Source organism: Bombus pascuorum, chromosome 15, assembly GCF_905332965.1.
Source record: "Bombus pascuorum chromosome 15, iyBomPasc1.1, whole genome shotgun sequence".
NCBI classification, from domain to species: Eukaryota; Metazoa; Arthropoda; class Insecta; order Hymenoptera; family Apidae; genus Bombus; species Bombus pascuorum.
In genome coordinates, this window is record NC_083502.1 from 1,719,480 (window position 1) to 1,743,029 (window position 23,550).

The 23,550-nt window shown below is 37.4% G+C and overlaps 2 protein-coding genes across 10 annotated transcripts in view; one reads left to right on the forward strand and one right to left on the reverse strand.

The window, feature by feature from the left end:
• LOC132914779 (uncharacterized) overlaps window positions 1-21,654 on the reverse strand; it is a 28,280-nt gene extending 6,626 nt beyond the window's left edge. For 2 of the 6 annotated variants that reach the window (XM_060974170.1, XM_060974171.1), the window contains exons 1-8: window positions 21,367-21,634; window positions 3,613-6,187; window positions 3,424-3,511; window positions 3,143-3,293; window positions 2,910-3,054; window positions 2,769-2,816; window positions 2,036-2,684; window positions 4-1,956 (exon numbers count right to left, since the gene is read on the reverse strand). In XM_060974170.1, coding sequence (XP_060830153.1) covers window positions 4-1,956; window positions 2,036-2,684; window positions 2,769-2,816; window positions 2,910-3,054; window positions 3,143-3,293; window positions 3,424-3,511; window positions 3,613-5,876 — 5,298 coding nt within the window. In that variant the 5' untranslated portion in view covers window positions 5,877-6,187; window positions 21,367-21,634. Of the gene's footprint in view, window positions 1-3; window positions 1,957-2,035; window positions 2,685-2,768; window positions 2,817-2,909; window positions 3,055-3,142; window positions 3,294-3,423; window positions 3,512-3,612; window positions 6,188-21,366 lie in introns of all 6 variants that reach the window. The other 4 variants (XM_060974167.1, XM_060974169.1, XM_060974168.1 and 1 more) reach the window with 4 other exon arrangements.
• A 281-nt stretch (window positions 21,655-21,935) lies between these two features.
• Window positions 21,936-23,393, forward strand: LOC132914780 (protein MANBAL). 4 transcript variants are annotated; one of them, XM_060974174.1, is made up of 3 exons: window positions 21,936-22,017; window positions 22,852-23,034; window positions 23,105-23,393. In XM_060974174.1, the coding sequence occupies exons 2-3, from the start codon at window positions 22,861-22,863 to the stop codon at window positions 23,201-23,203; spliced, it is 273 nt and encodes a 90-aa protein (XP_060830157.1). In that variant the 5' UTR covers window positions 21,936-22,017; window positions 22,852-22,860; the 3' UTR covers window positions 23,204-23,393. The 4 variants fall into 4 exon arrangements, with proteins under 4 accessions (XP_060830157.1, XP_060830156.1, XP_060830158.1 ...); XM_060974173.1 differs by lacking the exon at window positions 21,936-22,017 and adding an exon at window positions 22,064-22,195; XM_060974175.1 differs by lacking the exon at window positions 21,936-22,017 and adding an exon at window positions 22,072-22,183.
• Window positions 23,394-23,550: the final 157 nt, after the last annotated feature.

Below are 23,550 nucleotides of genomic sequence, written 5' to 3' on the forward strand. Positions count from 1 at the left end.
CACTTCAACAGGACACAAAGATCTATTGTTCGAAGTGGACTCAGGGACTAACATAGTAGGTGTAGTGGGTGGAGTATAATTGTCTGACGATAAACTTTCTCTAGCTATTCTTCTTTTCTTCGGTGGAGCTACCATTTCACTAGCCGGCGGACTCTCTGGTCGACTATTTGGTGAATCACATTCTTCAGAGATAGCTTGACGTAACCACCTTTTCTTGGCAGATCCCGTAGAAACAGGGCAAACTGTATGTCCACTGATTGCCTGTTGCTTGCGTTGTGGTGGTGAATCGCATATTCCAGATACCGAATTAGCCGCCTGCACAAGAGTAGCTAAACTTTTAGCTGCGTAACTCTGCGTTAAGAATTCTGCGGATGAGTCCGTTGGTAAAGAAAAATCCGAAGATCTGCAAAGAGGATTTATCGAATTCGTCGCAGAAGCCGGTGGCAATGCTGGTAACGGTGATATTTGAGATATATTGCTTTGCGGTGGATCGGGTGACTCTTTTAACCATTCATTCATTAGAACTTTCTTGGTTTTCGGAAATTTGAAGCCAGGAGCTAGAGGACCAACCGCTGCTGCGACTAACAAGCAAGCCGAAGATAAAGGAGTGGATGGAGTTGAACTTTGGGAGCTGCTGCTTGCACCACTATCACAAGTTGGACTTTTAACTGGTGTTGGTTGTTGCAAAGGAGGCGAACTCGGTCCAGGTGCGTTAGAATTTGCTAAAGCCAATAGTAAACCAGCAGCCGTTGGAATTCCTTGATGTGCAGCTGTAGCTACGCTCTCGTTCGTACTTTTGGCAGGAGTATGCAGATGATAAGGAGCATCTCGACTTTGCGAATGATTTTGGCTCAACAAAGGTGGCGATTGCATCGAATTGCTTTCTTCTCCGGACGATTCGTCCGAGTCCGCGGAATTCAATCTGGTTCTTCGACTGCTACTTTGCGATTGAGAAGTACTAGTAGTCCTTGCTCTACCCTTTCTTCTCTTCCGCCTTAAAGGTCTATCGGAATTTTGTTGTTTTTGCTTTGTTTGTATCGTGACGCTATGACTATCTTCGTTATCGCTATGCGTACCACCAGACTCCTTCCGCTGTGCATTTCGTGCTTGAACTTCTTGTTTCCTTTGTTCCGCTTTCTCGAGCCTCTCGAAAGCTTTCATAATAGCTTCCATCTTCCTCTCTTCTCTGGTCATCTTCTTCTTGTCTTTCTTAGTCTCTGGCACTATTGGTTGACTTAAGTTCGGAGAAGTTTGCGGCTGTTGCACTAACGTCAGCGGTTCCTCTTTAGGTATTTGGCGCACCGTATTTGCAACAGTGGTTGTAACTGTCCTTCTTGGTGGCGCGGATACCGATGATGACACTGTCGTCGGCGGTGGTGCAGGTTGCGTGATGACAGTATTATTGGATATCACGGTCGAGGAATCGCTGTCCTCGCAAATTGTGTTTCGTCTACCCCTTCGTCTCCGTTCTCGGCCATCTGCATTCTCAGCCAATGCTCCGTTGCTTCCTCTTCTGTTCAACTGATTTAGAGACACTATTTGACATTCCCTTGGGTTATTACACGCACAGACAATGGGCATCATGGGGCTATTTGGATTAGGCGATAGCAAGAGATCATGTTGCTCGTGTCTGATCGTAATTTCGGCATTTTTCTCAATCGCGCTTGTAGTCACAATATACAAATGTAACGTTCCTTTTTCTATACAATGTTTCACTTCCGCGTTAGGTTTACAACTACGTCGCACAAATCTAGCATCGTTTCCATACGTTCTTGTGTCTACACAGACTTCTGTTCCGTCTCGTGGTAATCGATAAAAGAATACAAAGGGTCCGGGCCTCTGGGTATGATGCCTTCCTTGAGGATAGGACGGTCGATGTTGCGTACTTAACATATACTTTCCTCGTAATTCAACGACGGGTGTGTTTGGTGGGAGATACATCGTTGCTACCAGAAACTATATAAGAGAAAAAAATTTTTTTCAAAATACCTATTTTCATTAAAAAATAACTGTTGTCGTTTGAAAAAATACTTACCCTAACGTTGTTACTATGTACGTTGAGCCTACACTTTCCGGTGGCAATGACATTCATGTTACTCTGTCTCAAATCGCTGTGTGTGCCATTTACTTTGATAGATGATATCCTGGCTCGCAATTCTGGACTATAGTGATTTGTCACTGCTTCCTCGTAACGTTCGATCCACTGCCTTAGTGGCGCGACGTTGGAGCTCCACGTATCTTGAGTTTCCTCCTCTTTATCTTCCAAACTCATTCTCCGTTTAGCTTTGCGTTTACCTGGGCCTCGCTTTGTAGCTTCTTTTTTACGAACAGCACTGGATTGTCTCGGATGAGAATCTCTCCTCTGCCTTTTCGCGACGTTATTATTATTATTATTGTTATTGTTGTTCAGTCGTCTTACTTGCGGTGGTTCGGATTTTCGTCGAGGAATTTGCTGTTGCAAAGTTCGTTTTTTGGGGATCGTACTGACTCCAACGTCAGTATCTGCCGAACTGGTGGACGATGCATCGGATGATGTATCTGAATTTAACAATTCCTCGCGTTTACGCATTTGCAATGCACGAGCTCTTTGCCTATCTACTCGTCGTGGTCGACAAATTTCACAGAGGTATTCGTCAGGAATGTTAGAACGATCTATACCCATGCAATCAACGTGTTGCCAAACTCTGAAATGAAAAATTTACACTTGTTATGGCAGCGCACTGAGCTGAATTCTATCAAATATCTTAGACATAACAATTTAAACTTACAAACAACGATCACAGCAGATCATGTATCCGTCATCATGTTCAAAATCGCTAGAAATGGACAAATTTTTAAATATGAATATATAATATAATATACAATATATAAATATAAATTAATATATTTTTTTTAATATAAATAATTACCATATACATCTAGTAACACTGTCTTCATCATCCCCTTCACCCTCGGGAGCAGTTTCGGTTTCTTCGCCTTCCAGTTCTGCGTCCCTGCCTATTTCGCTACTGATAGCACTGGCTGCATCGTCGTCCATATTAGCGCCACTAACGACTATGATGAATAGCACAATGTCGCATGAAAAATACACGGCTTTCATTGTTATTGCGAGTCTAATCGAGTAGCTAGTAGGACTTCGTACCTTTTCCATAAATGTAAGGATGCTGAGAAGTCGTAGACGAACTTCCGGCACCGTTGATAGGCTGTTTTGCGTGAGATGGGGGTGACGGAGGTGACGGTGTTCGTGGTGGTGGTGCCCCATAATTGTGATCCTGTAGGACGTACTGAAGACACTATAATCAAGAATTACGTGTTCTAGGAACAACTATACAGACTACAAAATGCAACAGTGTACACTGCAAAAATGGCACTGAAGATTCGTTATTAAACTTCGCGTTATGTTTACTACGATATATGTGTTACCTCGTAAGGCGGAGGTATTCTTATAATTGGAGTTATAGGACGTTGTTGACGTTCGTCTTCTTTAGATTCGCGCAGCTCGGGTTCAATTCTAAAAAAATAATAAATTTAATTATTCAATTGATATAGAATGTGCGCACGGGGTAAAATAAAAGATCAACGAATATATAAGTGACAGAAATAGACACTAACTTGTTCTCAACATCTTTGCGAGGTTCCATGCTAGTTACTGGTAGTAACGTCTTCACTTGTCCAGATTGTTGTCTAACTTGCTGGGAAAACTGTGACGTTGTAATAAGTTGTTTTTGTTGCATAGCTTGCTGTTGTATTTTAATCGGTTGATTTTTATGCATCAACATATTCGCGGCAACAGTCTGTTGAGGAAGCAAGGTTTTGATGCTTGTCTTTTGTGCGATCGCAGTTGCCGGACCTTGACCTTTCACCGCAGTTACGTTTGTATTTAGAGAGGTCTTAATACCGGATACTTTTTGCGTGTGATTCCTCTGAGCTGGTTTTTGAGGAGGTATCGTTTTGATGCATCCAGGCTGCTTTTGAGCATTCTGCGGCCCTATAACGTTCTGTTGTTGCTGAATTATTTTTACTGGCTGCGCGTTCGCATTTCTATGCAACGACTGTTGCACGACGTTCTGCGAGTTCGAAGTTTTTACGGTATTCGCAATTTTCTGAGGTACACTACTTTTTAAATTGCTCTGCTGTAAATTTTGCGCTTGATTCTTCGCCACACCTACTCTCATTACCATTTGTTGTTGTTGTATCTTAGAGTTAACTACCTGAGTTCGTTGATTATTGGGGATGGTCGCGGCGATCGTCGCAACCTTTTGGTGAACATTCGTAATACTGTGACTTTTCTGTGTTTGTGGATTCGTATTCGCTTGTTGTTGCTGCTGAGGCTGTTGTTTCTGCGCCACTTGTTGCTGCGATTGTTGTTGTGCTTGTGAAGTCTGCTGTAGCAACTGTTGTTGCAATTGGGACGAGTTCTGGATATGTACTTGCTGCGATTGTTGTGGCTGTGAGATTACTGGTTGTTTGTTTACGGTTAATAAGTTGGCGTTTTGGAGCGTTTTACTGATATTTGGAACGCTGTTACTCTTGCAAGCGCTCGCGAAAGATTGTACTCTGCTGGAATTAACCGTGGTCGCAGTCTGAGACTTTTGCAAAGCCGTCGCAGTTTGTGATCTCTGATGCTGCGTCGGCGGCTGAACTTGTTGCACGTGTTTCTGAACCTGCGGTAACTGTTGCTGACATTGCACTTGCCCCATTACTTGTACCTTCTGCATACCAGCTACGGAGTTGCCACATTTTTGGACGTTATTCACCGCCGCAGCGTTCGATTGCTGCCTAGGCACAGTCACGGTCTTCTGCGACTGAACCTGTAATTTCTGTAATCCCTGCTGTTGATTACCCGGTATCTGTTGCAGTTGTGCTTTATGATTCGGATGACTACTTAACATCTGCGACGATACCTTTTGGTTATTGTAGACTTGCGCTACTTTCTGCGTGTTCGCGGCGTTTGCTTGCGCTTTTTGAAGCGTCGAATTCCCTTGTTGTTGGACTCTCTGTACGTTGGTATTGTTCGTGACTTGATTAACAGCAAACTGGGTGGTTTGAGCGGTACCAGTCGACGACATTTGGCTCTTCTGTGCGGTCTGTATCCTAGGTACGGAGTTCCTCTGCACGGTTACCCCTTGACTGACATTCGTCACAGCCTTCACTTTCTGCAAGTTAACCGTCTGACCCTGTCCGACGAGATTTTGCGTTTTCACGTGTATCCTTTGAATGTTGGGCAACGAAGTCGCGGTAGTGATGGCTCTAACCGCGTTGTTGCTTACGACAAGCTGCGAAGGGACCGGTTGAACTTTTAAAGACATGCTAGCCTGCAAACTAGATATCGTGGTCGTCTGTTGCTGCTGTTGCTTGCCCTCACAGGTGACGACCACCTGATTTCTAGTTTGCTGTTTGCTCTGCGTGGATACTGTAGCATGCTGCAAAGGATACACATGTGCTACTCCGCTACCTGGAGATGATAAAGATTGAGCGTTTACCGGAACATGGGTTACGTTGGAGGATACGTTCAGCGTTAAAGGCGCGGGCTGTGTTTGATGGCTAGACGACGGTAATTTCTGAGAGATGACGCGAGTCGACAGCACCTGGGTGGTATTCGTTTGAGGTCCAGTGATTCTCTGCACCTCCCTAACGGCTTTTGCTACTGGATAGGTAACGCTAACTGATTTCACGGTGGAAAAGGAAATAACATGACCAGCTGGAATTTCTGCGGCACTCTCCAAACATTGAAGGATCTGTGGTTTGCCGCCGGCATCGTCGGTTCCCGTCGTGTTCGATGTTTCCTGATTCACCGACGAGGACGGCTGACCGCTGCTGCAGTTCTTCTTCTCGAGGGATGTTTCTACGGTGCCCAACTTTAAGACGAAGCTCATGGTGGTTTCAGCGCTCTGTGGAAAGCTGTCAATGCGTTTTGACGCGGCGGTGGCACCATCATTCTCGTGAGCATCGGTATGCTCGGTTGGGGACGGCGGGGGAGGTGGGCCAGGCCCTGGGGACAATTGCTCCCCACCTCCACCTGTTCCACCCCCCGATAACTTGATCACCGACGGAGTCGACGTCTTGGAGGCCTTTCAATCACGCCAACTGGAAACTCGAGAGAGTTAGGATGGGATGGCTATCCTCGCCCTGCTTGACGGGATACCACGCTCTTCGATTCCGCTATTTGAGGATTCTGAACCATAGGCTGCAACATATAATCGGTGATTCTTTTGTTAGCCTTGAGATAGTAAGTTTTCAACGACATTCGGTTAAGCGAAACGTATGGTGTAAGGGCTCGTCTTCGCTGAAGCACCATCGAGCAATCTCTCGTCGCTGTTTCAAGTTTCTTGAAAAAGTCGCCGCATGTTGCTTCAGTGCAGACGAGTTCTGAGAAAAGATTTCTTGAAAAATTCGACGATAACTTTAGGAGAGCGATACATGTCCTTGGCTACGTACCCTAATCCAAACATCTCTCAAAAAGTATTAATTATTCAGCGTTCATGACGTAGCCATGGAATATTTAAAGATGTTGATCCAGAAAAACGTTCCCTTCCAATCGTTCGATAAAACTAATGCTTATCTAATAGATATCGTTTTCAACGAATTCAAGATCGAACCGGTTCACGATTGTTTCGATATCGTGAAAGCTGAGATACTTAGCAACGGTGAAAAGGAAATGGGGAGAAAGGAACCAAGTGGTATTTAATGTCTTAAGTATTTAATTACGATGGCAATATCGACAAGAGAAAGGGAAAAATGATCGAAATGTTAATTTCTGGTCGCGTTTAACAATGATATCCCTCGCTGTGGAACCGGTTCGCAATTCCACGATAAAATCAATTTAGATTAGACCGCGAATCGATGGAAAGCGTTTAATACGTTTAATTATCATGTCTTCTATTGTTTAATATTAGAATCGTTTATCGACTATCGTTGACAAAATTTACATACAGTAACTACAAAAGTATCTGTACATAACGTTACTTTCTAACGAAGTGTTCCTTTTTTTCCTTTTATCAGATTCTACATTTCACTTTCATAGTATCAAACTTTGGTAGTCGTATGAAAGTATGTACCGTTAAATAATACTAATCGTAAGCTTAATATATTTGAAACTAATTAATATGTCGATGACTTACTGCATAAATATCGTATGTCAACTTTTAGCGTTTTCTAGAAAATCAGTCTTAAACGATAAATAAATATTTGTTGCATTGTATTTATTGTTATCAACGTCATTGTAAAATTGGTTGCAAATCGTGCATTGATGCTCCTTAGGAATATAACATGATCACAATAGATCATGCTCGTTGGAAATATCTCTATATAGGTACACTATATGCAGTAAACAAAGTTATTATTTTCGACAGATTTATGAAATGGATATAATAGTTTTTATAGAGAATAACGAAAATATGAGAAACTATTACATAGAAACTGAAATTTCACAAGAAGCAATTAATTTATGTAATATAATGATAATGAGATAATATTAATATTCGAGTAATTTACCAATATATTGTAGTATCATGTGTGTAATTTATCGTAGTACAATATCCATGATACCGTAACGTATTATTCTATGTGAATCTTTAAAGTAAACTGATAATTTTAAGCTTTTAAGACCGTTCGTACTCTATTCGCACAAACTATTATCACTTTCTAGCGTTATAACTAGATTGTGGATTTTTATACAAATTCATATTTTTGAGAATATAATGAAAAATGTAAATTTGCCTGCCAAATGTTATAGAAGGCGCTATACTTTGCATATTTCATACATTTCTTCATACTACGTGCATTCTGTTCGATGTTGCACTTTTAAATTTTCTATAAATGCATAAAGTCCGCAGTCTAGTTGTAATAATATAGAACACTTGAAGGTGTTAAAAGTCGTTCTCCGACTGTCCTGGACAAAAATTCATATATTTAAAAAGATTCAAAGACGAACAGGATGATGAAAAGGCATGGGGGTATACCGATATCCTATTGCGACCTGTTAGGGAATTCGCCGTTGCTAAAATATCGTTGCATATAACAGCTGCGAAGGAAACGACGCAATACGCAATCGTACGAACGACGATGAATCACTTGGTGTTGCACTTTTCTCTCCCAACGAAAACCGAGTTTCCTGGCCGTAAGAAATCGTATATCCTAAGCAAACAGAATAAAAAGCGCAACAAACCGAGATTGTTGCGTGCGATTTCGGAAGTGGCAAGAAGATTCCTTTTGAAGAAACGTTACGAGCAGTGCGATAGGCATTTGCCAGCTCGTGTCAAGTCCGCGCGTGCAGCTGAACTTGCGCCAAAGGTACCTGCGTGTTCTACCACCTTGTGTGTACGACGCGCACACCTAATAAATTAGTATTGTCAATATCTTCCACCGAACTCGAATTGCGTAAACAGCCGATCGGATATAAAAGATACGAGACATTGGCCGGCTGCGACGCGGTAGTGGGAGCTATCGCCAAGCTGAAATCGTTTCGTGCAACTATCGATAAAAGAGAAAATATAACGTATTCAAATATTATGGAAATACTTTCAAATATGCAAGGGAAAGTGAAGGAGAAGCGAGCTAAAAGCGAGAGAGCATGTACGTATTTTTCTTTTACTTCCGTTTTTCTGCTTCGCCATTTTAGATAAATTTCAACTGTAGTTTAAAGTTTAGAGAGTAGAGCGGTAACCGCGTTGCTTTTGCGCGATACAGATTTTTGCAATTGTAATGAATTTTAACTTGGATCGATTAATGAATTAATTAAAATTGCTTAATAAATAAATACTAGGATGGCTTATAAGTTCGTGCGTTTTTTAAATACATTACTTCGTACTATCTTTCGTAACGAATAAAGTCTTCTGAATTATTTTAGCAGAACTTCGAAGCGAATTTCTTTAAAAATAAAATATAGTATTTCCTTCGCTGCTTTTGCTACTTTGAAGTTTTGCTCCAAGTAGAGACGCAGAAGTACACGAACTTCCGACTTTTCCATGGTCCTTTCTAAACGAACAATGGGATAAAATAGAATTAATTAATCAAAATGAAATATAATCATTTGAAGGGCTACTAAATGATACTACAAAATAGCACAAGGGAATATATTAAAAAAACGCACGAACTTACGGATCGCCTTAGTAATCCAATACGACTTATAATTGTAAGGAAGAGAGGTTGTATATCCGCTCTTTACTCGTATGTAAATATCGCAAATCAGCCGAAGCAATAATGATAATCTGCGAGCGCAGATCAAGACCGTTTTGCATAACGATGTTATCGTTTGTCCACTTTTCATATATATTTTTTACGCTTCTAAGTAATCATAAGTAAGTAAGTAATCGTAAGTAATCATAATTTTTAATCCTCCAACTTTGAACAGCATGTTCTATAGTTGTCTCTTTTTCTCCTCTTTTTTTTTGTTTAATTTACAAACCAAATATTGCTAATTACTTGATGAGGTAACGCGAGTATGCAGGTATCGCGAAATGAAAAATTCCACGGCGAACGAAACTAGAATCAGGATCACGTGACGAATGCGTAAATAGGAGGCAGTTTGTTCGATGCGTATGCTACCTTTTCTATCGCACTCATTGTCAGTGGCACGTGCTGCTACTACTGAAAACCATTAACGGCAGTATAGTCGTTTCCCAGGCTTTTGTCCTCGCATTCTCAAAAGAGGTAGTTTGGACGGTAATTGGACGAGGCTTTTTAGAAACAAGTTGATATGAAAGAGAAGACTTGCAACTAATTAGCATCGCACGAAGGAAACGCAGTATCCAATTTTATTGGATAACAAAGAACAAATAACAGTTTCGTCCAAAAACGTATAATTTGTAATTCACCGATGGAAAGTGAGATCGTGTGGTTTCCTATAATTAACGCGATCTTCTATTTACAATTTACAGTGGCTCAGGAAAATATTCCAACACTTAGCGTGGTATTTTTGTTTATATATATGCATATTATGCGTATTAAATACACCCAAGTTTCAGAAGTTTCGTTGACACTGTAACGATGCACGAATATTATGATTATGATGGCAAAGTTTTAAGCCGGTCTGAAAATGTATAAACATACACTTACTAGGTAAGCTTCAGAGCTGGTTTTCACGGATTTTAACAATAGTTCTATGTATGAAATAAACGCATCTATAATTTTGAACAAATTATGAGAGTCATGATAATCTATAAATTATGAGAAAAATGCATTTAAAGTTTGAAAAAAATCGCATATTCCCAGATATTGGATATGATCATTTATTAATAACTGTGGCGTAGCGGTAAGCGTAAAGGGGTTCGAATTGTTTATCCCGGGTTTGCATTCAGTTGGGAGAACTTTACTTCAGAACAATTACCTTTAGTGTTACAGTTATAGAAGCCTGGATTATTTCATGTCTTCTCTGTTATAGATATTATTTTGTATCTATTATTAATAAAACAATTTATTAAAAAACTGGAATATACATAATAGTTTATCCCACTTTGTATACTTCAAATTATTTGTATATTTATTTTCAGATTATAGTGTTTCAATTTATATAAGTATTTTAATTGCTTTATTTATAGTATTTACTTTAACATGTAAATCATTCTTACTATTATCATTCTGATCAAATAACTATATTAATAAAGTAAATTACACGTTATGTAATTGCATTGAAGTAAATCCATTTTTCTCATATTTGGTTGGCCATCCGAGGCTAAAATTACAAATATGTACGTTTATTTCACGTGTAGACCCATCATCAGGTCTAAAATTTGCTTTGTTAGTGAAAAATTAGTATACAGTATGAATAATAACCTTAAATATACAACTAATGGTAAAGATGATCTCATTACGTATTAATCTTTATAAAGTGTATGCTTCCAATAAATATCTTGTAACCTCTATATGTACATTTCGAGATTCGTTTCAAATTTTACCAATATAATAACGACAGCTGTGTCTCGTTACACTGCTAACGAAACCTCAAAATGTTTTGTATAATATATATAATAAGGAGTTCCTAAGAATGCACGAATACTTCCGTGAGTCACTGTATGTACACATAAACAGCAGCATGTATTTCCAGTAAATTCTGCCACGCTCCTGCTCAGATGTCTCGATCTACGCGGTGCATGGGATCGAGTTTAACCCTCGATTCGTCGATTCGTTGGGTGTTGTCATGGTCGATTTGACGATAGCCATCGTACATTATACAGCTATATAGCTGTCACGTGACTGGTTACAGTGTAACGACGTTATCGGCACTGTCAAAACGCCAATAGCAAGGATTCAGCTTTCATCGCGCAACCACGCAGGCGTCTGTTAACCGAGGTTATGCACTCTGCAATTCTTCGTTGTGTGCTACGTTCGATTTAATTTTAACCGAATCTTGTGAATTTCCGAAAAGATTTCGATAGTTTTCATCGTCCGTTTTACCAGGCAACTCTCTTGCCAGTCGTCGCTCTTTCTAAAAAATGCATTTTTCTAAGTAGTCGCTTAGAACGCGCCGAGAACCGCTGGAACGCAGTATTATTTCAGATGCTACGAAATCAGGGAAATTGCCAGAACCAACTGCAGCATTGTAACAGAAACAAAACTATATTCGCGTAGCTAAATATAAACCTTGCTTCAGCGGTTGCGTTCCATTGCGAGCTGGCTAATAAACGTACCGCGATGCACTTTCGTAAAATGCAATTTACATTTCACCGAGAATAACATCGTCTTATAAAATATTTAAACATCCTACGGAATAGTACCTCAACGTAGAGCGTTTTCTAGGCGACTGGTTTCTCCTCCGTGTGTAACTATGATTTCCTAGAAATATCATATCGATAAACGTCTTTTCCATGTTAACGTCTTTAGTATTTAATCCGTACGTCACACAGCCAACACTGGAAATGGATAATGCTTCGAACTTGGTTAATCTGAATTCGGATGTGGATAGAATAACACATCACTGACTGCGAACGTTTGCGCGTTTTTGAGAAATTTCAAAAATCCACAAAATACATATAATATGCAAAAATATAACAAGTATTCAAAACGGAGCACTTATTATAATATTTAGTAAACCAAGCGAATTTTTATTTACCTTCTATTTTCCTAATTACGTTCACAAAAATTATATAAACATCCATAGCCACACACTATAGTACAATATACCGAATAAACGTATCCAAAATTCCTAATTCGTTGTACCTCCTTCGTTCCTTAGATATCAGACTTTAAAACTTTTGCTAGGTTTTGTGAACACTCGAAGGATTAAACAAGGCATCTTTAGCATTATCGACAATTTTGGTGGTTATGTTTGATACCAATTTATCTAGTTTACCTAAACTATCTGATTGTTTCTCTCCTTGTGCATTTGCTCTTTTTGATTAGTGATTGATTTCATTATTTCTACGTAAGTTTGTCTGATGTGTGTATCTGAACAGGCAACGGTTGTTTGTTCATAAACTCCCTCCCCCCAAATGTATTTAACTATATTAAACAATTAGGAATATTAAAAAAAGAAAAGAAAGAAGAAAGCATGTTTTGTTTGGTTTGATTGTTGCGGAGTTATCCAAGACTTGATAATATTGCAAAGGCAATGTATCTTTTCCAGAGGGTAAAGGATTAGTTGGGTGGTAGCAGCAGCGAGGCAACTATCTTCGATGTAACAACGGCGGGTGTTCTGGCTGCTATTTTGCCGCGATGTTTCCACCAGTCGCGAAGTTAACGAGGTTCCGCGCGCGAGCGTGCAGCGCTGCACGGGCTGGTTTGTCACGTTGGCAGCAATGGGATTTGTGGCGACCTACTTGGCGTACCTCGACCCTTGCATTGATTCGATACGAACCAAAATTATTCCTGAACGATTATCGCTCGATGTTGACCTCTCCTTCCACGTCCTACTATCTCGCTTCTTTTCCATCCCTGATCACATCTATTCACAGATATTTGCCATTCTAGTTTACCTGCTCCTGTTAAGCTATTATATCAATTTCTCCAACTAGCTCGGCCAGATAAAACGTCGTTCGCTGTTTTATGTAGTTTCCCCGCTGCAAATTATCGAAGAATCGCGTATCGGCGGGAGCAGAAAGGAAGCTCGTTGGATACAATATTACGCTGTTTACAATATTATCAATCGAGCATTGTTACTCGACATGGGTCGACAGCGTCTCCAACAAGTTGTTTGACGCTTCCGCTGACCCCTTCTCAACCACAGGGCAATTCAACGTTGCAGGAAAACGGCGTTGCTCTCACCAGTAACCAGTGCGCAGTTGGAACGCGCATTCTACTGCCATGTAACTAGCCCGATTGTAAGCAATCGTGCGGATGAAACTGGCAATGATATCCCGATTCCTCTCTCTTTTTAAATCTTGATTCGATAATTAGGTACAGGTATCAACCGTACAACACGGTACTCCTACAACACGGTTCGAGGATTGAGTAATTCTTCCAAACAGGCGCGTAATCAGAATTTTTAAGTGCAAGCATCGTCATTCGATATCTTTCATTGAAGTCAGCGTATGTGTATTGTCTCAGATTTGCGTAATTTTGGGATATTGAAACTTTTAATCCATTCTTAGTTTGTAGAGTACTACAAACCTTTGCACCATAGGGAAGCAGCAGCTCGAAGCTTCTCTGATAAAAAAATCGATAAAATTTTGTACAACTAACAAAAATAAAAATCATATATAGATTAACGAACGTCGTTTAATAGAATTTAGCAATGATGAAAAAAAATATTATGTAACATAAATTTATAAAACTTTTGATTAATTATTGATTGTTTTAATAAACATTAATACACTTTTGTTAATCTTTGGAACATAACCTTATTTTTGTATCAGTTCTCTGTTTCGTATAACACGGCATATTTTCGGAACTTAACTACGTACTATCGTGTTATACGAGGGATACTGGTAATCAAAGTAACTCGATCTCCCGTAAAAACGTATACAAAGAATCCTATCCATATTGATTCTTTTTATAGCATGATTCCCATATGCTTATGCCCATCGAAAATGACGTTGATTTTCTCCCCTTAAAAGCAGCATTAATTCCATCCACTTTCTCGTCGTTCGTTCGAAATACGCGTAGAATCGAAGAAAAGCAGCGAGACCATAACGCGACCTCCCACCAACGACGATACTAACCATACCTACGACTAGTTCTACGCCGTTAAATAAACGTTCGACTTCTCTCTCCCTCTTTCTTCCTCTGTCTCTCTCTTTCTCCCCCGTCCAAGCCCGTTTTTCTGCGAGTCCATCTTTCGCTCTGCTCTCCGTTCCTCCCTGGTAAGGGAGAGCACGAGCGTATAACATACAGTAAGCCGTATACAAAGGCCTGATTGCCGGACACTCGGTGAAATATGCCAGTTCCCCGCCAATAACCGGTATCGCGCTGTCCTCTCTTCACATTTGCGCTGTCTTCGCTACGTTCACGGCAGATCGGCGTGCAGTGGAAGGAGGACAACGCGGCGCACACAACATCACATGGAGAAAGAGAAGGAGAAAGAGAATCAGAAAGACAGAGTTGAAAAAGGCGAACGAGAAATTGCTGGTGGAAGTAAACCGAGATACGAAACAATACTATGCCCGAGACAGATGCCACTACGCGAAGCTTTTCTTTCGCGATAGTATGTTTCCACGATTAACTTTCTAAAATATCCGTTTCTTTCTCGGAACTCTCCTGCTTTTTTTCTATTACGTAGACAGTACATTGGATCGTTACGTGGATAATTCCACAAAATTAAGAGACGCAAGAGCCAGAGGATGGTCAGGGAACGAGGAGGGATTTAAACGGTACTCATGAAGAAGATGGTTGTTGCGCAAAGAACAAGCACTCCATTCCGCGAGAGTTTCGTGCTACTCCGCTCGATCATGCATGTAAATGAATGGGAGCGTCACGAGGCCTGCGAATGTGCTCGTGCGCGCCGCGCCGCAGTTTTGCAATCCCTTTTCGTACTTTCGCGGCGGTCGATATGCAACACACCACCACGAGAATCGCAGTCGTTCGGCAAACTCCTAAAAGATGGCTTGGCGTTTCCACGAAACTGCTGCTCTTTATCCTCTTCAAATTTTACTACGAACCCTCTTCTACGGTGGCTCGCAAAAGTATTCGTACACTTTCCATAGAAAATTTTTATGTGCATATTGTGCGTGTTATATGAAACATTTTGATATTTCATTAGCACTATAATGAGACACGATTGCCAAGATTATATTGGCAAAATTTGAATCCAATCTGAAAATATACATACAAGTTACAACATATTTATTGCAAATTTATATTCAGTAAAAAATTAATATATAGTATGAATAATCACTTGAAGCATATAAAAAGTGTTAAAGATGGTCCCAGTGAATGCTGAGACTTATTAATAAACTACCGATTTTTATGCATTTATAGGATTTCGAAAGTGGAAAATTGTACAGAATGCACATGATATCAAAAAACGTATAAAGTATCAAAAGTATAGTGCTTTCTATAATATTTAACAAGTGAAATAATTTTCTAGCAAGGTTCTACATTTTTAATTATATTGCCAAAAATATGGATTTGCATAAAAAGCCGCAGTCTACTTACCAATATCGTGGACGATTGTCTATTTTAAATACTTTTCTGATATGTATCTTATTTATTTATATCTATTAAATACATATCTTGTAACTTCTGCATACATCTTCAGAATCATATAAAATTTTACCAATATAACCACAACAGTCGAGTGTCATTACAGTACTAATGAACTTTCAAAATGTTTCGTATAAAACACGTAATATGCGCATAAAAAAGTCTCGCCCAGCGTACGAATACTTTTGCGAGCCAATGTCGTTGATAAATCTCTTTTCTTCCTTTTTGTTCCTTAATCAACTAAAATATAATCTTGAATCATTTCAACTTTCTAACACTTCTCGATCGGTGGTTAACAAGAGAGAAGAGCGCGAGTACAGAATTGGCTAGAAGAGATTGCCGCGGACAATTTCGTTCTATTTGCCGACAGCTGCAATAGCGAACAACTCTGCGGATTAATCACTTAGGAATGCGACCGCACTATGGTTAAAGAAAGACCCATCCACGCTAAACCGATTGGAAATCATCCCATTGCCCCATAATCAGCCTCTATTGGCCGAGGTTCAAATCCGGCAATTCAATTGGAATTCCTATCAAAAGTAAGAAATATCGATGGATAAAAATATCTTGAAAAAGCATTCGTTAGTCGCGAAAGATCGGACGCGTAACGCGGCTCTGTGCATTACGTGGGAGTGTTGGGAGATAGAGGGGACGAGAGACGAAGATTCAGCATTGTGCACCTCCGCTATTAAAACCAAGGTTACCAAGAAGCGTGCATCTTTCTTTCTCTCTTTCTCGCCGTCGAGTCTGCGAGTCTCCAAACCGGACTAAATCTTATTATTATGTATACATTTCGTTGCACCGTCGATCTGGACGCTTAGGAATTCTCTCTCCTTATCTCTCTCTCCGAAAGATGTCCTCGTCTATTTCTACGATTGCATAATCTTTTCCTAGCGCGAAAGAATCATTTCCGCGCGGAAACTATTGGCGTTCGCTACTCGATAAAACAGATTTGTTTAATCGCGCTTCAGATAAAATTAAATACACGCGCGGAACGACCTTATCACGTTGGAATTTTATGCAATCGTAATCATATGCGATAAACTTCTATCCCGAACGTAGAAAACATAAAGCTAAGAGAAATGCATCGATTCAACTGTGATGTGGAAAAATCGAGAATGGTTTACTTTCGTGGGATATATTTTATGGCTGACCCAGCACGCCTGTATTCCTCTGTCAACAGCAAAAAGTTTTGCCACGGTACACGCTCCTCCGTTTATCGTGTGAATACGTCGTAACCCATAGTAACCGCGAGCACCATTAATACACTGTGATGTCATCCCGAAGAAATGCATCGGTTCTTTGCGGCGTAAATCTTGCGAAATCGTTGCTGCTCTCGGTATTGCGTTTGATTTTCCAGCGGAATTAACCAGATGCGTGCAACTACTATAGCTATATATAGCCCCAGTATTGATGGTACAAATGAGACGGGGATTATTCTAGATGAAAAAACAGGCCGAAAATATACGCTAAATATTTTCATTCGAGGCTTCGTTTTCGAAAAAATCGAATTTGCCGATTTCTTTAGCACGCGTGAATTTGGCTAATTACTAAACGAGTGCGAGTAATCAATAATCAGGTGTTACTCTACATGCGAAAATAAATGAAAAATGTAGAATAGAATTTGTCTGTTTAGGGGCTTAATGGCTAGTTCTCAAAAAAATTGAATTCGAACGTGCATAGTTGAGAATAGGCCTGATCAATTTTCAAATTTCATTTTTTCAGGAACGAAGCGTCCTATGTAGGAATTTTGTTCTATATACCTAACCTCTTGTCGGTTATTCACCCCTATACATTCCGGAATTAACCAAATTCAAGTATTCTTGACAAATTTTCAATTTTAATATTTTCGAACATAAATGAAAAAAATTTATTCCGTATTTTCGACTTGTTTTTCATGTAGAATCACTCCCATTTCGAATATACCATCAATATTAGGACTTCCTTGCCGAAACATTAATTTTTTTTAATGAATCCAAAAATAAATTCCTATCATTAAACGAGATATTATTGTAAATCAATTAGTACAGGATATTAGTAGTTTGATCTCGCTCTCGAGCAACTTCCAGCAAACCGCTGTAACTTTATATATACCTAGCTTTTCGCTCGATACGAAAACGATCAACTTCGAAGTAAATCGATCGCGATATCTTTTAAATGGCCGGTTTATATTCTAAAAAGAGCAATAAAACTCGGTGAACAAGACGTACTTTAACTCTTCGAGTGTTTGTTTATAACTTGATCTTTATATTTTATTTATATTTTAATTTCCTACTAGTTACTTTGTTATTAATCTTGAAATCTTTTTACAATTTTTAGTAACTCATTCTTATTTGATAAAATAAAGAATATTTTAATATGTATTATAGTAACATCTTGCTTTTTTTAATAATTTGGTTCCCAATTACACGTTTAATATAATAAATAAATCATTGTTTTTATAAGCTTTTCTTAATTTGGTTTGGTAATAAAATTTTTGTACAAAGCCATTTTATTAAGAGTAGAATGCAACTAAGTAAAGATGTATTTTTTAAATATTTATTTAGTAACTACCGTTACTAATGTAATGTAATGTAATGCAAGTAAGTAATGTACAGACTAAGCACTCCAAAGGTTAAGAAATCTCCCAACTTTTTGATCTAAAAACACAAGCAGAGTTTATCCGGACCATATGTTTGGATTCGTTCGATCGACAGATATCTTGCCGGTAATCGATATAACCTGTCCTAACTATTGCTAAGTGATGACACGAATTCGTCCATACGATGCGCCACCAACCACTACTTTGCGAATAAGTTATGATATAGTAGTGTGCATACGCACTGACATCATCCTATTGGATCTTTCTCGATGACGTCAGTAGGGTTGACCAATGGTAATGGTCACGAAGGAGAGCTAGTACACTAGCAGCGAACTTGACAAATCCGTTACCATTGTTTTAATAAAAAAAATGAACAAATGTTACCCGATATGACCCAGATTTCTGGAAGTAACCTGCTTTGATATTGGCAGGTTACAAAAAACCAAAGTTCATTAAGCTTTAAAATAATCAAACTCTTAAATGTTATACATAGAAAAAAGATATAAGAATAAGGAAGAATTATCTATTAATAATAATCATAACAAAAATTTAATTGAATAGGGAAATACAATTGAAGTTTCTAGTTCCTTCTAGTTTGGATGGAAGAAACGATAGATCTTTCGAATGACTTTCTTCTGATTCTCTTGTGAATAAAGTATATAATATATTGTATATGTCGCGCGTGCCCGTCACTGCGCGCGAACTTCCCTTGGTTGCGGTCGATACGATTTCACCTCGTAGCCAGCAAATGCTACCACCAGAGGCGTACCCCACCAAACTAAATTTCGAGCTCGAGCATTTTAAACCTCTATCTTCTTTCTGTTCGCATTCGATCGATCTAACTTCAACTTGTTTCAACGATTCGATCGTGTTTTCAAACACTTGAATTCATAAAAAAATTTTCTTTTTGCAAAGCTATATAAGACCTAACATATACTTAACTTATAGAATAACATTTTTGTTCCGTAAGCAGTCTTTCAATGATGGTAGATATATCTGTTACATGTTTAACCAATTGCAGATTAGAATAAAGTGCAACATTCTATGTATCAATCAATTCATTGAAAATTGACAATAAATTTCAAGGTCATTAAAATCAGGTACAATTCGCAGAGTTCTGTAATTAATTGAAAATTGTATCCTATAAAAGATAAAAATGGAGGAAATGATTACGATCGGCCAACTGAGGAAATTCGTAGCGACGATTCTGGTTACTGACAGTTACCCATGAGCACCATATCTGCAATCGTGCCGTATTCTACTACGAGAATTCCAAATTTGACTTTATAACTTCGAGCGACTTCCTTCCCGCACACATAATTTGATCTGACAAACAGAAACCATTCAGCTCGCCTCGAGAGATTTATATATGCGTAAAGATCAACTTTTCCACAATAATATCTTATCAATTTCGGTTGAAATTCGGCTGCTATAACTTGATATTCAATGAGATGCATTGAATATTTCTCGATCATTCGATTAAAATGAATGTGGCAAAAATATTGATAAATTTAAAATTCTCGAGACGCAAAGTAAGACATACGAATAAGAATTTGACACGACAGGAAAAAAAATGCGGAGAATTTTGCGAAAGAGCAAAGTAGCGAAAGAAAATAGGAGATAAGAGTGGGAATTGGAAGGGATCGCGAAAGGATCAAGAAAAAAGAAAATGACAGTGGTCGATGAAAGTAAATGAAGGAACAAGAGAGGAAGGAAAGATATACGTATGTACATACATATACATCTGTACATTATATATATGTGCAACGGACGAGAAGGGAAAGAAAAGAGAGACAGAGAAACGAAGGAAGGGAGGGGGGAACAATATGGCCGTCTGAGAGAGAAACCAGCGCCGCCTGGCTGATTTTTCCATTCCCGCCGTGAAATAGTTTTCAATACACAAACTTTCTTCCCTTGGTTATAACCATTAAATAACATTCATGAATTATTTAGTATTATATGTTTGTAAATTTGATAAAAACTTGATAAAATTGTCGTATAACCTTATGATATTATATACCAATATACTAGTATATATTGGAATGTACCAAATGTATTCGAAATAAATATTTCTGAAATCTTGAAAACAGTATTTTATAGTAACATAAGATGATCATTTAATTATGAAAAAGTTTGTAACAGTATATGCAACATTATTAATTAAAATACTGTCCGAATGGAACATATTTGTTATTACAACCACACCATACAACCTTAGAGTATCTGCAAGCAAATTAATTTTAGATTTGATGTCCATTCATTTGAAATAAGTAAATGTGCTAAGCAAAATCATTTTGAAGAATTTTGTCACTCACTTATTTACTTATTCCTCCTACTTTTACAAATAACATATAATAATTATATTATACATATATAAGTAGAATTATAAACTTGTCAATCAATTATGAAAACCTCTAACATGAAATAGTAAGAATACAATCTCGTCTTCTTACATATTTATATAGCAATTTCGTTAGCTATTTCTTAATATCAACAAGTATAGTAATTCGCAAATACACGATTAATTTTACTAATCCGAATTAAACCAAAAATATATCATATTAGCCTAACAAAAAGAAGTAGAAAAAGATTGGATAATTACAAAGTAGTCATTCGTGTAAAATTCTCGAGTAAAGACGTAAAAGAAAGGATGAGGAACGCAGGATAAATGTTTAAACATTACACGAAAGTTAATAATCACGTAAGTTAGACAACTTAAGTAGTATGTGTACGATGTGGTTGACCTGTACTCGTTCACCATTTTACTAATCATTGTTGCCACCATTCGGAAACAAAAATTGCAATCAACAAATACTTTTTAAACCTCTCTCTTGTTGCAAAAAGACAATGAAAAAATTGCAATCGAAATCAATTTAAAACGCTGAAATCGAAATTTCGCAATGTAGACATTTTTTTTCTTTTTTTATTAAGTCAAGTACAGCAGTAAGCGGTAAAACAAGACAGATGTCAATAAAAATTGTGAAAAACTTCTCGGTGATAAAATTACTTTGTATTTTCGAAAGCGATTTGTAAAAAGGCACAAAATGCAAAATAATTTGAACGTCACAAACGATTCATAATATGAACAGAATGGAGCATTACACCTGTCTTTCATATGACAGTTCGATTGAATTTTGAACATTTGTCACGATAATTGCAACTTTCTATTCATTTGGAGTAATAGAAATTCATAAAAATGTATTGCTTACCTTAATATGACAGGAATACAGAAGCTCACTTTAAACTTGGATGTAAACACAAGCATTTTTTAATGGAAGTCACACCAGGGCAGCTTAAATAATAAACGAAAAAACACTCTTTACATCGCGGGAAACGTTATTTCACTATTCGAGATTTTATTACGTTATTAAATACCACAATAAATACGAGAATTCACGATCTCTTCGGAAAACATCCATCGAAAACTAAAGATGGCAGCCATTCTTCTGTACAAAACAAAGGTTCACATCCACGGACTCGCAAGCAATGAAGCCTCGAAACCAGATAACTTCCGGCGCTACCATCAGCCCGCCATTTTCAATCATTCGAAAATGTATTAGATTGTTTTCGATAAATGTACAATAAGATTTGATTCAACACTTCGATTACGTTACTTCATCACCGCAAGAGTATCGTCTTGACTTTCATTTATGAAGACGAAGAATATACTTATTTTTCGTCGCGTTAGATTTCAGATGTTAATATCCAATGTTACTGGTAGCTGGCGCCTAAATCGAATCGTCAGTTTAGAATGACATCTGGTTTGAAATATATGAATAAACTTTCTGCTGCCAACTTCAAGTAAAATAAGTAAGCATATACTTATTTTATGTTCGTCTCTTTTCCTTCGTCAAAAAAAAGTAAATAAAAATTACAAAATTTACTACGTGTCGTTTATAATAAAACATCGTTGTGTTAATAGATGAATTAACGTTTGATTATTTCGCTCAACTGTTTTTAAATGTCAGTTATACCTCAATATCTTGATGAAAGTCAATTGACATTTAAATAATTATTGACATAAACGTCAGTGAGAAAGTTGGTAGTATTTGTCAAGCTTGCATGCTATGAAAATTTTACGTTCGCTATATTGCTTAGATTATTGATTTCTAAGTATTTGCTATATTTTAGAAAAATAGTACTTAACCATATTTCACAATTAAAAATATTTTTAATTTAGTAATAGTGTAAATAGTATAGATACAGTGTCCCACGAAAGTTTTCTAATACTTACTGCAGGAAATTTTTATGACTATATGCACATTATATGAAAATTTCACAATTTCGTTAATACTGTAATGAGACACAATTACATATCGTGATCATAATAGTAAAATTTGATACCATTTCGAAAATATATACAGGAGTTAATGACGTTTATTGCAAACATATAGTAGTAGTAAAAAATTAAAAGATCTGTTTCAAATTTTATCAGTATAATCACGATAGTTGTGTCTTGTTACAGTGCTAATGAAATTTCAAAATACTTTGTAAAATATACATACATAAAAAGTTTGTAAGTGTTCAAATACTTTTATGAGCCACTGTAAATTGAAAGTAGACTAGGTTTATGGAATATCGGTTGTACTAATTTAATAGTATTAATCTTTTATGTGTTCCTAAAAAAAATTGTTGAAGAATAAAAATTAATTTCTTAGATTAAAGGAATTAAAATAATCATCCCTTTTTTTTAGTATCTGGAAATGGCAGACACTGATCCACAATTAAAAGAACTTTTATTCCCAGCAGAAGAGACTTTATTTGAACAATTTTTAAGGTTTGGATTATATATTAGTGCATTATACCAAATTATATGTCTATTGGCAATACTAGTGGTTTTTCAAAGGGGCCCTTCCGATGGTATAGCTGCTTTAAAGGTATTGCATATATGTCTTATGATTAATTTAATTGACTTACAGATATTCTCAAGTTATGAATTAATAACAGGATGATCCAAGCGACGTAGAGTGTTCAGAAAATAGTCCTCAAGTAACCCCAAGGAGACCTCATAGACCACGAAAACAAGAAAAAAAAAAAAGACGCTGAATTGCTTCTTTACCTGTACAAAAAATACATTATTGAATCATTTTTATATTTCTTAGGAAAACTACATTTATATATTATTATTTGTACAATTCTAATGAAGTATTGTATGCTAAATATATCGATTACATTTTAACTATTTAAGAAATATTTAAAAATATGAATGAAATAAAATTGTTTTTACAAAAACATACTTTAATTGTCAATCATTTCATATTTGTATAAATTATTATATATTATTATATCATATATGATATTAATATAAATTTGTATTTATACTTTTAAGAAATTTTGATATTGTAAAAACAACGTATTTAAATAATATTCTTGCGTGAATACATTTATTTATT